Source organism: Heterodontus francisci, chromosome 1 (genome assembly GCF_036365525.1).
Source record: "Heterodontus francisci isolate sHetFra1 chromosome 1, sHetFra1.hap1, whole genome shotgun sequence".
Taxonomy (NCBI): domain Eukaryota; kingdom Metazoa; phylum Chordata; class Chondrichthyes; order Heterodontiformes; family Heterodontidae; genus Heterodontus; species Heterodontus francisci.
Genome location: NC_090371.1, coordinates 11179358 through 11192413, shown reverse-complemented (window position 1 = coordinate 11192413; position 13056 = coordinate 11179358). Strand labels below are relative to the sequence as shown.

Genomic DNA, 13056 nt, shown 5'->3' with positions numbered 1-13056 from the left:
CACCCGTGAAGAACAGGAGGTGAAGGGAAGCCCCTCCCTAACCCTGTAAACTCCTCCAACCCTACAACCCTCCACGATATCTACACTCCTCTAACTCTGGCCTCTTTTGCATCTCCTACTCCCCTTGCCCCATCACTGGCAGCTGTGCCTTCAGCTGCCTGGGCCCTAAGCTCTGGAATTGCGTCCCTAAACTTCGCCGCCTCAACCTCCCTCGCCCCCTTTAAGACATTCCTTAAAACCTACCTCTTTGACCAAGCTTTTATTCACTTGTCCTAATATCTCTTTATGTAACTCAGCGTCAAATTTTGTCTGATTGCACTCCTGCGAAGTGTCTTGGGAGGTTTCGCTATGTTAAAGGCACTATCTAAATGCAAGTTGTTGTTTTTGTTATACTGGAAATCAGCCACTGCCTACGGAGCCAATGCAAGGAGTCAAGAGAGGAGGCGAGAACAGGCAGAAGCAAATATCTTAAGGCAACAACAAATCACGCAACACCAGCTTAGGAAATATCACAAGCCTTTATTCATGTACTGAGGCAGAGAATGCAGGGGGAAGCAAAATAATGATATTTAGCTTTCAGAAGCACACATCAATTCTTAATCATTAAACTACATCACAGATATTTACAGTCTGCTGATTGAGAGGTGGGTAAGTGCCCATGCACAGACAGAAAGACCTACTTCTTAACCAGTCTCACCAGAGCTGCATTGGGCCTTCACATTTTCATGAGGAGTTGAGCCTATGAGAAGAGATCTCTCTACCAGGGCCAGACTGAAGAGAAACAGGATGCAGAAAATCTTCTCTATGTCTATTCCCTCCCCAACCATAGCCAATGTTCCCCACTCCCGATCACTGGCCCCTCGTTAGAAAGTGTACTTGTGAGCTTTGGTGTGTGTGTTTGCGTGAGTGTCTATGAGTGTGCATTTCAGAGTATGTCTGTATTAACTGTGTGTGGGCGGTGGTGTATGTGTTTGAACATGCATCAGATTGTGTCTATGTGAATGTGTGTCAGAATATGCCTGTGAGTGTGTGTCTCTGTGAGTGTGTCTTAGTGTGTCTGCATGAGTGTGTGTCTGTGTGACTGTGTGTCTCTTGGACTGTGCCTGAGCATGTTTGGGCGACAGTGTATGTGCTTGAGTGTGTATCAGATTTTGTCTGTGAGTGTGCACGCGTATGTGTGTGTTTGTGTGTGTGTGTGTTTGTGTGCCTTTGTGTGTCAGAGTGTGTCTGTGAGTGTGTGTATCTATGTGAGTGTGTGTCTGTATCAGAGTATGTCTCTGAGTGCTTGTGTATCCGTGTGTGTGTCTGTGTCAGAGTGTGTGAGCGTGTGTGTCTATGTGTGCCAGATTGTGTCTGAGTGTGTGTACGTCTGTCTGTATGTGCGTGTGTGTGGTGTCTGTCTTTGTGACTGTGTGTCTGTATGTGTGAACTGAGGACAGAATATGCTGTCTTTCCCTGTCAAAGCTCATACAGCTAGAATGGCCATGCAGATGAGTTGTTGGAAGTGGGGTAGGACCTGTGGAACTGAGTCCCAATGAGAGTCAGCATCTTCAGGAAAGGAGGGGGAAATTGAGAAAACCAGCAACAGCTTCTTGTATATTGACCTTTGATGTGACACCGTCATATTGCACTGATGATGTTGCTAAATTCATTTGTATCGGGCCATCAGTAGACAAGTCTCCAAATATTTCTTGTACAACAAGTACAGTGGGAAACAACAAGCTCCCTGAAAATGGCAATAACCTCCCAAATCATTTCCTTGTAAATTGATTCATTTGAATGCTCGCACGCCAACAAAAGCTATTCAACTCCTGAGGGGATAAACCATTTGAATCTTCGCAGCCTCCGTCCCCCCATGACAAGTTGAAGAGTCACCATTGTAAAAAGGAACGTCCAATAAATAAAAAAAAAAGTTTATTCTTTCAGATAATTTTTAATATAATATATATTTATATATATACAGCGGATGGTTAAATGTCACTGGAGAAGTGTCACCATCTTCCAACAACATCCTGAAGTGCATATTCTTTTTGGATTCAGAATCCACAAAGTCTTGTACAAGGCTTCCGATGATTGTCGATGAGTTGTTGTCATTTGGTTCTCCAAACTGTTTCGAAGGTTACCCCATCCTCCTCGCACCGGTTGAAAATACCTGTGCTTTTGTGTAGTCCCTTTAGTTTTCACTCCCTCCTTCCCTTCCTCCCCCTGTTCTCTCTCATTAGTCTTCTGAGGTGACATCTATGTCCTCAGGGCTGGATTGTTTGGTCGCCAACCTCCACCGGTTGACATGATGTGAGCCTTTCTTTTTCTGCTGGGATTCAGGCCCCTCTTCCTCCAACTTCTGACGCTTGTATTTCGTTCTCCTGTTCTGGAACCACACCTTCACCTGCAATAAAGAACATGCCCAGCTCAAAATTGAGATATAAGGTTTAATTTTTAAAAAGGACGCAAGAAAATTGGGCTTGGGCTGATAAATGGCAACTAACATTTGCAATACACAAATGCCAGTCAATGACAATCTTCAACAAGAGAGAATTAATCATCTCCCCTTGACATTAAACAGTATTACCACCACTAAATTCCCCACGATTAACATCCTGGGGGGTCATCATTGACCAGAAACTTAACTGGACCAGCCATATAAATACTGTGGTGACAAGAGCAAAATCAGTGGCTGATAATTCTGTGGTGAGCAACTCACCTCCTGACTCCCCAAAGCCTGTCCACCATCTACAAGGCACAAGTCAGGAGTGTGATGGAATACTCTCCACTTGCCTGGATGGGTGCAGCTCCAACAACACTCAAGAAGCTCGACACCGTCCAGGACAAAGCAGCTGGCTTAATCAGCACCCCATCCACCATCTTCAACATTCACTCCCTCCACTGCCAGCACACCATAGCTGCACTTGCAGCACCTCACCAAGGCTCCTTCGATAGCACCACCACCTGCATGTCCCCTCCAAAATCCTGGAACTTCCTCCCTAACAGCATGTACCTTCACCTCACAGACTGCAGCAGTTCAAGATAGCGGCTCACTCCCACCATCTCAAGGGCAATTAGGAATATATAATAAATGCTGTCCTTGCCAGCATTACCCACATCCTGTGAATAAATAAAAAGAAGCAATACATTGCACCTTCACTGGAGAAGGTGGGGTAATGGTTATGTTACTGGATCCAATAGCCTGGTCCAATAACCCAGACAGCATGTGCTCAAATCCCATCAGCTGGTTGAGAATTTGAGCTCAGTTTTTTAGAAATAAAATCTGGATTAAAAAGCTGGTCTCAGTAAAAGTGACTATTAAGTTGTCAGATTGTCGTTAAAAACCCAATTGGCTCTCTAATGCCTTTCAAGGAAGAAAACCTGCTGTCCTTACCCAGTCTGGGCCTATATATGACTCCAGTCCCACAGATACGTCTTAATGCCCAACCCCCTCAATATACGTGGCCTTGGCTTGTGACTCATATTCGGATAAAGAAAACATGACTGCGCCTCTCTATCTCTGTAAACTCTTCAGCCCTACAACCCTCCGAGATATTTCTGAGCTTTCGTGTAGTCCCTTCAATTGTCACTCCTAGCTAGGGGTAGAGTAGCAGAGAGGATTAGAGAGGGAATTCCAGATGACTGAAGTCACAGCCACTAAGGGTGGAGCCATTACTCACATACAAATTAGGAGCAGTCGTAGGCCACTCGGTCCCTCGAGCCTGCTCCGCCATTCAATAAGATCATGGCTGACCTGATTGTAACCTCAGCTTCACATTCCCGCCTACCCCCAGTTAGCTTCCCCACCCCCCGCACCCCCTGCCCATTTATCAAGAATCTATCTACCTCTGCCTTAAAAATATTCAAAGACTCTGCTTCCACCACCTTTTGAGGAAGACAGTTCCAAAGACTCACAACCTTCTGACAGAAAAAAATTTCTCCTCATCTGTCTTAAATGGGCTACCCCTTATTTTTAAACAATGACCCCTAGTTCTACATTCTTCCACAAGAGGAAACATCCTTTCCACATCCACCCTGTCAAGTCCCCTCAGAATCTTATATGTTTCAATCAAGTCGCCTCTTACTCTTGTAAACTCCAGCGGATACAAGCCTAGCCTTTCCAACCTTTCCTCATAAAACAACCCGCCCATTCCAGGTACTAGTCTAGTAAACCTTCTCTGAACTGCTTCCAACGCATTTACATCCTTTCTTAAATAAGGAGACCAATACTGTACACAATACTCCAGATGTGGTCTCACCAATGCCCTGTATGGTTGAAGCATAACTTCCCTACTTTTGTATTCAGTTCCCCTCGCAATAAATTATAACATTTTATTAGCTTTCCTAATTACTTACTGTACCTGCATACTAACTTTTAGCGATTCATGCACTAGAACACCCAGATTCCTCTGCATCTCAGAGCTCTGCAATCTCTCACCATTTAGATAATATGCTTCTTTTTTATTCTTCTCGCCAAAATGGACAATTTCACATTTTCCCACATTATACTCCATTTGCCAGATCTTTGTCCACTCACTTAACCTATCTATATCCCTTTGTAGCCTCCTTAATCCTCTTTCCAACTTACTTTCCTACCTATCTTTGTGTCATCAGCACATTTCGCAATCACACCTACATCCAAGTCATTTATATAAATTGTAAAAAGTTGAGGTCCCAGCACTGACCCCTGTGGCACACCACTCATTACATCTTGCCAACCAGAAAATGACCCATTTATGCCTACTCTCTGTTTCTTGTTAGCTAGCCAATCTTCTACCCATGCCAATATGTTTACCCCCTATACCATGAGCTTTTATTTTCCGCAATAACCTTTGCGAGGTATTTTATCAAATGCCTTCTGAAAATCTAAGTACAGTACATCTACTGGTTCCCCTTTATCCACAGCATATGTAACTTCATCAAAGAACTCCAATAAATTGGTTAAATATGATTTCCTTTTCGCAAAACTATGTTGACTGCCTGATTACCTTGAATTTTTCTAAATGCTCTGCTATACCGTCTTTAATAGTAGCTTCTAACATTTTCCCTATGACAGATGTTAAGCTAATTGGCCTGTAGTTTCCTGCTTTCTGTCTCCCTCCCTTTTTGAATAAAGGAGTTACATTCGCTATTTTCCAATCTAATGAAACCTCCCCTGAACCTAGGGTATTTTGGAAAATAAAAACCAATGCATTAACTATCTCACTAGCCACTTCTTTTACGACCCTAGGATGAAGTCCATCAGGACCCAGGGACTTGTCAGCCCACAGCTCCAACAATTTGCTCAGTACCACTTCTCTGATGATTGCCATTTTCTTGAGTTCCTCCCTCCCTTCCATTTACTGATTTATAATCAAAAATGCGCAAGAGGCAAGAATTGGAGGAGTGCAGAGATATTGGAGGGTTGTAGGGCTGGAGGAGGCTACAAAGATAGAGGGGAGAGTGCATGGAGGGATTTTGAAACAAGGGTGAGAATTTCAAAATCATGCGATTGCCAAAATGCGAGACAATGCAGGTTAGAGAGCACAGGGGTGATGAATGAACAAGTGATCCCAATATCTCTCTCATTCCCTGTATCCCTGCAATGTTATTTCCTTCAAATGACCATCCAACTTCCTCTCAAAGTCATTGATTGTCTCCGCTTCCACCGCCCTTGTGGACAGAGAGTTCCAGGTCATTATCACCTGCTGCGTAAAAAAGTTCTTACTCATATTCACCCTGTATCTTTTGCCCAAAACATTCAATCTGTGTCCCCTAGTCCTTGTACCATTAGTTAATGGGAACAGCTTTTCCGTGTCTAACTTATCTAAGCCATCATAATCTTGAACACTTCTATTAAATCTCTCCTTAAACTCCTTTGTTCCAAGGAGAACAAACCCAGCTTTTCCAACCTAACCTTGTAACTAAAATCCTCCATCCCTGGAACCATTCTGGTAAATCTCCTCTGCACCCTCTCAGGAACCCTCACATCCTTCCTGAAGTGTGGTGACCAGAACTGGATGCAATACTCCAGTTATGGCCTAACCAGAGCTTTATAAAGGTTCAGCATAACGTCCCTGCTTTTGTACTCAATGCCTCTATTTATGAAGCCCAAGATCCCTTATGCTTTACTAACTACTCTCTCAATATGTCCTGCCACCTTTAAAGATTAATTCACATGCACCCCCAGGTCCCTCTGTTCCTGCACACTCTTTCGAACCGTGCCATTAAGTATATATTGCCTCTCCCTATTCCTTCTGCCAAGATGCATCACCTCACACTTGTCTGTATTAAATTCCATCTGCTGTCTCTCTTCCCACTCCCCTAGTCTATCTATGCCCTGTTCCAGGCGTTTAATATCATCCTCATTGTTTGATGGCACGTTCAAGTTTGGTATCATCGGCAAATTTTGAGATTCTACTCTGTATTCCAAGATCCAAGTCATTTATATATACCAAAAAAGCAGTGGTCCCAGCACTGACCCTTGGGGAACATCACTGTCTACCATCCTTCAATCTGAAAAGCAACCATTTACCATGACTCACAGTTTTCTGCCATTTTTTTTATCCAATTGGACACTGACCCTCGTATTCCATGAGCCTGAATTTTGTTAACCAGCCTTTTATGTGGTACTTTATCAAATGCTTTCTTAAAATCCATATAAACAACATCCACCACATTCCCTTCATCAATCTTCTCTGTTACTTCATCAAAAAACTCAATTAGATTAGTCAAGTATGATCTGCCTTTTACAAATCCATGCTGGCTCTCCTTAATTAACTCAAACCTCTCGAAATGTCTATTTATATTTTCCATGATTATTGTTTCGAAAACCTTACCAACCACTGATGTTGAACTAACTGACCTGTCGTTGCTAGGACTGTCCTTATACCCTTTCTTGAATAAGGTTGTCATATCTGCCACTCTCCAATACTCTGGTACCTCCCCCCATATCCAGGGAAGATTGGAAGATTATGGCACGTTCTTCCTCTATCTCCATCCCCACTTCCTTTAGCAACCTGGGATGCAAACCATCATGACCTATCTACCCTAAGCATAGCCTTTCCAGTACCTCCTCACTCTCAATTTTTATCCTATCCATTGCCTCGACTCTCCCTGCTTAGGACTAAGATTGCGAACAGTCTAATTCAGCCTCAGATCATGGCCAGAGAGAGTGATGGAGTTGGCAGTTAGGAAAAGAGTTTGTGGTGAGGACTGAATCTAATGGTTTTGATCTTTCAAGTATTTGTTTGGAGAAGATTTCTGTTCATCCAATACTGATGTTGATACTGGTGTTGGTGCTGGTGTTGATGGTGGTGTTGGTGCTGGTGTTGATGGTGGTGTTGGTGCTGGTGTTGATGGTGTTGTTGATGGTGGTGTTGATGGTGGTGTTGATGGTGGTGTTGATGGTGATGTTGATGGTGGTGGTGGTGCCAGTGTTGATGGTGGCGTTAGTGCTTGTGTTGGTGTTGATGGTGGTGTTGATTCTAGTGTTGGTGCTGATGTTGGTTTTGGTATTGACGCTGGTGTTGGTGCTGGTGTTGATGGTGGTGTTGGCACTAGTGCTGATGCTGGTGTTGATGGTGGTGATGGTGCTGGTGTTGAACAAACAAAGAACAAAGAACAGTACAGCACAGGAACAGGCTATTCGTCCCTCCAAGCCTGCACCGATCTTGAAGCCTGCCGAAACTAAAACTTTCTGCACTTCCGGGGTCCATATCCCTCTATTCCCTTCCTATTCATGTATTTGTCAAGATGTCTCTTAAACGTCGCTATCGTATCTGCTTCCACCACCTCCCCCGGCAGCAAGTTCCAGGCACTCACCACCCTCTGTGTGAAAAACGTGCCTCGCACATCCCCTCTAAACTTTGCCCCTCTCACCTTTAACCTATGTCCCCTAGTAACTGGCTCTTCCACCCTGGGAAAAAGCTTCTGACTATCCACTCTGTCCATGCCGCTCATAACTTTGTAAACCTCTATTATGTCGCCCCTCCACCTCCGTCGTTCCAGTGAAAACAATCCGAGTTTATCCAACCTCTCCTCATAGCTAATGCCCTCCAGACCAGGCAACAACCTGGTAAACCTCCTCTGTACCCTTTCCAAAGCCTCCACGTCCTTCTGGTAGTGTGGCGACCAGAATTGCACGCAATATTCTAAGTGTGGCCTAACTAAGGTTCTGTACAGCTGTAACATGACATGCCAATTTTTATACTCTATGCCCCGACCGATGAAGGCAAGCATGCCGTATGCCTTCTTGACTACCTTATCCACCTGCGTTGCCACTTTCAGTGACCTGTGGACCTGTACCAATTCTCTCTGCCTGTCAATACTCCTAAGGGTTCTGCCATTTACTGTATACCTCCCACCTGCATTAGACCTTCCAAAATGCATTACCTCACATTTGTCCGGATTAAATTCCATCTGCCATTTCTCCGCCCAAGTCTCCAACTGATCTATATCCTGCTGTATCCTCTGACAATCCTCATCGTTATCCGCAACTCCACCAACCTTTGTGTCATCCGCAAACCTACTAATCTTACTAAACTTGGTGTTGATGGTGGTGTTGGCACTAGTGCTGATGGTGGTGTTGATGGTGGTGATGGTGCTGGTGTTGGTGTTGATGGTGGTGTTGATGGTGGTGTTGGTGCTGGTGTTGGTGTTGATGGTGGTGTTGGTGCTGGTGTTGGTGTTGATGGTGGTGTTGGTGCTGGTGTTGATGGTGGTGTTGATGCTGGTGTTGGTGCTGGTGTTGGTGTTGATGGTGGTGTTGGTGCTGGTGTTGGTGTTGATGGTGGTGTTGGTGCTGGTGTTGGTATTAATGGTGGTTCTGCCTCTGCACAGATCAGATGGAAAGATGTGGAAAATCTAAGCAGGAACATATTGTACTCTGACAGGGACTGTATGTATGTGTGACCTTGCAGCTCTCCAGGAGGTTTGATCAGTAATGATATGTGAAAGAACACAGTGTGCAGCGTGGGGTTACTACAGGATGATCACATGATCAACATGGAACCTCCCCCAGGCCAGGAGTGCAAGTTTACAATCACAGGATCATAAAGTATAGAAGGATCCCATTATTACCATTGAGCCTGTGCTGGCTATTTGGTCAACCCATCCAATTAATCCCTCTCATCTTTCTTTCCCCAATGCCCTAAAGAGTTTTCCTTTTCAAGGACTTATCCAATTCCTTTTTGCAAGTTAGAATTGAATTTATTTCCACCACCTTTTCAGGTAGTGCATTCCAGATCACAACAACTCACTGAGTGAAAAAAATTCATTGAAATTAGCCCTCCTCCAGTTAACTCTTTTCACCTTTGATTGTTCCTTGTCTTTTTATGTAACCACTCTAATCCTAATTAGTACTCTTTCCCAAATGATCTCCCACTGAGCTACAAGCACAAATAGCAGTATGGGACTATGATATAGTGGCAATAATGGAAATGTAGCTTAAAAATGAAGAGGTCTGGATGCTTAATATACAAGGATATGAAGTGAGTATAATTACTACTAGAGTACTGCATCCAATTCTAGTCACCGCACTTTAGGAAGGATGTAAGGGTCCCTGAGAGGGTGCAGAGGAGATTTACCAGAATGGTTCCAGGGATGGAGGATTTTAGTTACAAGGTTAGGTTGGAAAATCTGGCGTTGTTCTCCTCGAAGCAAAGGAGATTGAGGGGAGATTCGATAGAGGTGTACAAGATTCTGACAGGTTTAGATAAGTTAGACAAGGGAAAAATGTTCCCATTAACTGATGGTACAAGGTCTAGGGGATACAGATTGAATGTTTTGGGCAAGAGATGCAGGAGGATTATGAGGAAGGACTCTTTTACACAAGTCGTAATGACCTGGAACTCACTGCCCACAAGGATAGTGGAAGCAGATATAATCAATGATTTCGGTCGGAAATTGGGTGGGAACTTGAAGGAAATAAAGTAGCAGGACTATGGGGATCAAGTGGGGGAGTAGAACTGACTGGACGGCTCCGTGGAGAGCTGGCATTGATTCGATGGGCTGAATAGCCTCCTTCTCGGTTCTGGGTATAAACTTTCATTCTAGTAAATCTTTTTTGCACCTTCTCCAATGCCTTCGTAATCCTTTTAATAATATGAAGACCAGAATTGTACACAATACTGTAACTGCGGTCTAACCAAGGGTCTATATCAGTTGAACATAACTTGTCCACTTTGAATTCTAGCACTCTAGAAATGAATCACTTTATTAACTATATCCAGTGATCCGTGTATCTGGACTCCCAGATCCCTCTGTTCCTGCACCCCATTTAGATACTAATTTTCCAAGGAGTATGTGGCCTCATTATTCACATATAAATAAATTATAAATATTATAAATATAATTATATTATAATTATATTACATTTGCCAATTGCACACCCATTCTGCAAGTTTATTAATATCTTCCTGTATTTTGCCGCAGTCCTCCTCTGTATTAATTACACCCACAATTTGGTATCATCGGCAGATTTTGAAATAGATTTGGTCTTTGCACCCTCAAGAACATCATCCGTTTCCAGGGTGATGACTTTATTTTTGATCAATCGCCCCCCCCCCCCTCCACCCCAGCCACAGCACCCCCTATATTTTCTGAACATGTTGTAGCCAATAATATTAAGTTCCCATTCCTCACATTGTTTGAGCCATTACATCACAATCCCATGTGGCAACATTCCTGCAGCTCACCAGCCATATCTGTTACTTTTATTTTATCTCAATTTCTTTAGTCATCCAGGAAAATTCTGCTTTGGTTACCCTTTCTTTCCTCCTCATAGATTTGTGTTTAGGCTATGCCTCAACTAGATCCTCCCTGAAGGCTCATTTACTGTTTAACCTGCCAATCCTTGTTTGTGATCCAACTGGGACAGATATGTTTTCAACTCCATCAGCAGTGGGATTGATACAGGGCTATGGGGAGAGAGTGGGTCAGTGGGATTAGTTTGGGATTGATACAGGGCTCGGGGGAGAGAGTGGGCCAGTGGGATTAGTTTGGGATTGATACAGGGCTAGGGGGAGAGAGTGGGCCAGTGGGATTAGTTTGGGATTGATACAGGGCTAGGGGGAGAGAGTGGGCCAGTGGGATTAGTTTGGGATTGATACAGGGCTAGGGGGAGAGAGTGGGTCAGTGGGATTAGTTTGGCATTGATACAGGGCTATGGGGAGAGAGTGGGATAGTGGGATTAGTTTGGGATTGATACAGGGCTATGGGGAGAGAGTGGGCCAGTGGGATTAGTTTGGGATTGATACAGGGCTAGGGGGAGAGAGTGGGATAGTGGGATTAGTTTGGCATTGATACAGAGCTATGGGGAGAGAGTGGGATAGTGGGATTAGTTTGGGATTGATACAGGGCTAGGGGGAGAGAGTGGGTCAGTGGGATTAGTTTGGGATTGATACAGGGCTAGGGGGAGAGAGTGGGATAGTGGGATTAGTTTGGCATTGATACAGGGCTATGGGGAGAGAGTGGGATAGTGGGATTAGTTTGGCATTGATACAGGGCTATGGGGAGAAAGCAAGGTAGTGGGATTAGTTTGAGATTGATACAGGGCTATGGGGAGAAAGCAAGGCGGTAGTTTTGGATTGATACAGGGCAATAAGGAGAGAGTGGGACAGTGGGATTAGTTTGTGATTGATACAGGACTATGGGGAGAAAGTGGGGCAGTGGGATTAGTTTGGGATTGATGCAGGGCTATGGGGAGAGAGCAAGGCAGTGGGATTAGTTTGGGATTGATACAGGGCTATGGGGAGAGAGCAGGCCAGTGGCATTAGTTTGACATTGCTCGAGCAAAGAGCATCACAACAGCTCACCCTTGATATAACGCACGGGAAAGCATGGTCAAGAAGTGGAATCAACCCCTTGTATGTCATCCTGTGATGGCATTAAACTGCAGGGTATGGGAACATAGGAACAGGAGGAGCCTATTTAGCCCCTTGAGCCTGTTCCGCCTTTCAATGGGATAATGGCTGATCTGTGACCTAACTCATGTACCTCCCTTTGTCCCATATCCCTTCATACCTTTGATTAGCAAAAATCTATCAATCTCCAATTTAAAGTTACCAATTGACCCAGCATCAATTACCGTTTGTGGAAGAGAGTTGCAAACTTCTCTCGCTCTTTGTGTATAGAAGTGTTTCCTAATTTCACTTCTGAAAGGTCTGGCTCTAATCTTTACACTGTGCCCCTTGGTCCTAGACTCCCCAACCAGCAGAAGTCGTTTCTCTCTTTCCACCCTATCTCTTCCCCTTAACATCTTGAAAACTTCAATCAAATCACCTCTTTAACCTTCTAAATTTCAGGGAGTACAACCCTAGTTTGTGTAAACTCACCTCATAATCTAACTCTCTGAGGCTAGATATCATTCTGGTAAATCTACATTGCACACAACTCCACGGCCAATATATCCTTCCTCAGGTGTAGTGCCCAGAACTGTGCACAGCACTAGGGCATTGTCCGATCGCGTCATCTTCAGAGATAATTCCCCATGGCCACTGACCTCAGAAATAAAGTGTTCAGTTAAACATGAAATGTTCTAACTTGATAAGGGGTTAGCCTTAGGACTGAGATGAGGAGAAATTTCTTCTCTCAGAGGTTGTGAATCTTTGGAATTCTCTATTGCAGACGGCTGTGTAGGCTCAGTTGTTGAACATATTCAAAAACGTGATTGAGAGATTTCTGGGCACGAAGCGATTCAAAGGAAAAGGGAATAGGGCGGGAAAGTGGAGTTGACACGTAAGTTCAGCCATTATTTTATTGAATGGCAAAGGAGGCTTGATGTGTGGTATGGCCTATTTCTGGTCTTATTTCTTATCGTCTTAGATTCTTGTCTTTTCAGATTCAAAATGTTTACAGACTCTGTTTGCCATGCTGTGTTTTTCTATCATTCATAGATTCACAGAATCATAGTAAGTTTAAGGTGCAGAAAGAGGCCACTTGGCCCATCGTGTCTGTGCCAGCCGAAAAACGATCCACCCATTCTAATCCCACCTTCCAGCATTTGATCTGTAGCCCAGTAGATTACAGCACTTTAGGTGCATATCCAGACTCCTTTTGAATGAGTTGAGGGTCTCTGCCTCAACTACCCTTTCA

General features: G+C 44.0%; 1 protein-coding gene across 1 annotated transcript in view; it reads right to left on the bottom strand.

Annotated features, from left to right (window-relative positions):
- Positions 1 to 499: 499 nt before the first annotated feature.
- emx1 (empty spiracles homeobox 1) overlaps positions 500 to 13056 on the bottom strand; it is a 37925-nt gene continuing 25368 nt past the window's right edge. Inside the window, exon 3 of the mRNA XM_068028666.1 lies at positions 500 to 2386. Within this exon, the coding sequence (XP_067884767.1) occupies positions 2219 to 2386 (168 nt within the window). The 3' untranslated portion in view covers positions 500 to 2218. The remainder of the gene's footprint in view (positions 2387 to 13056) is intronic.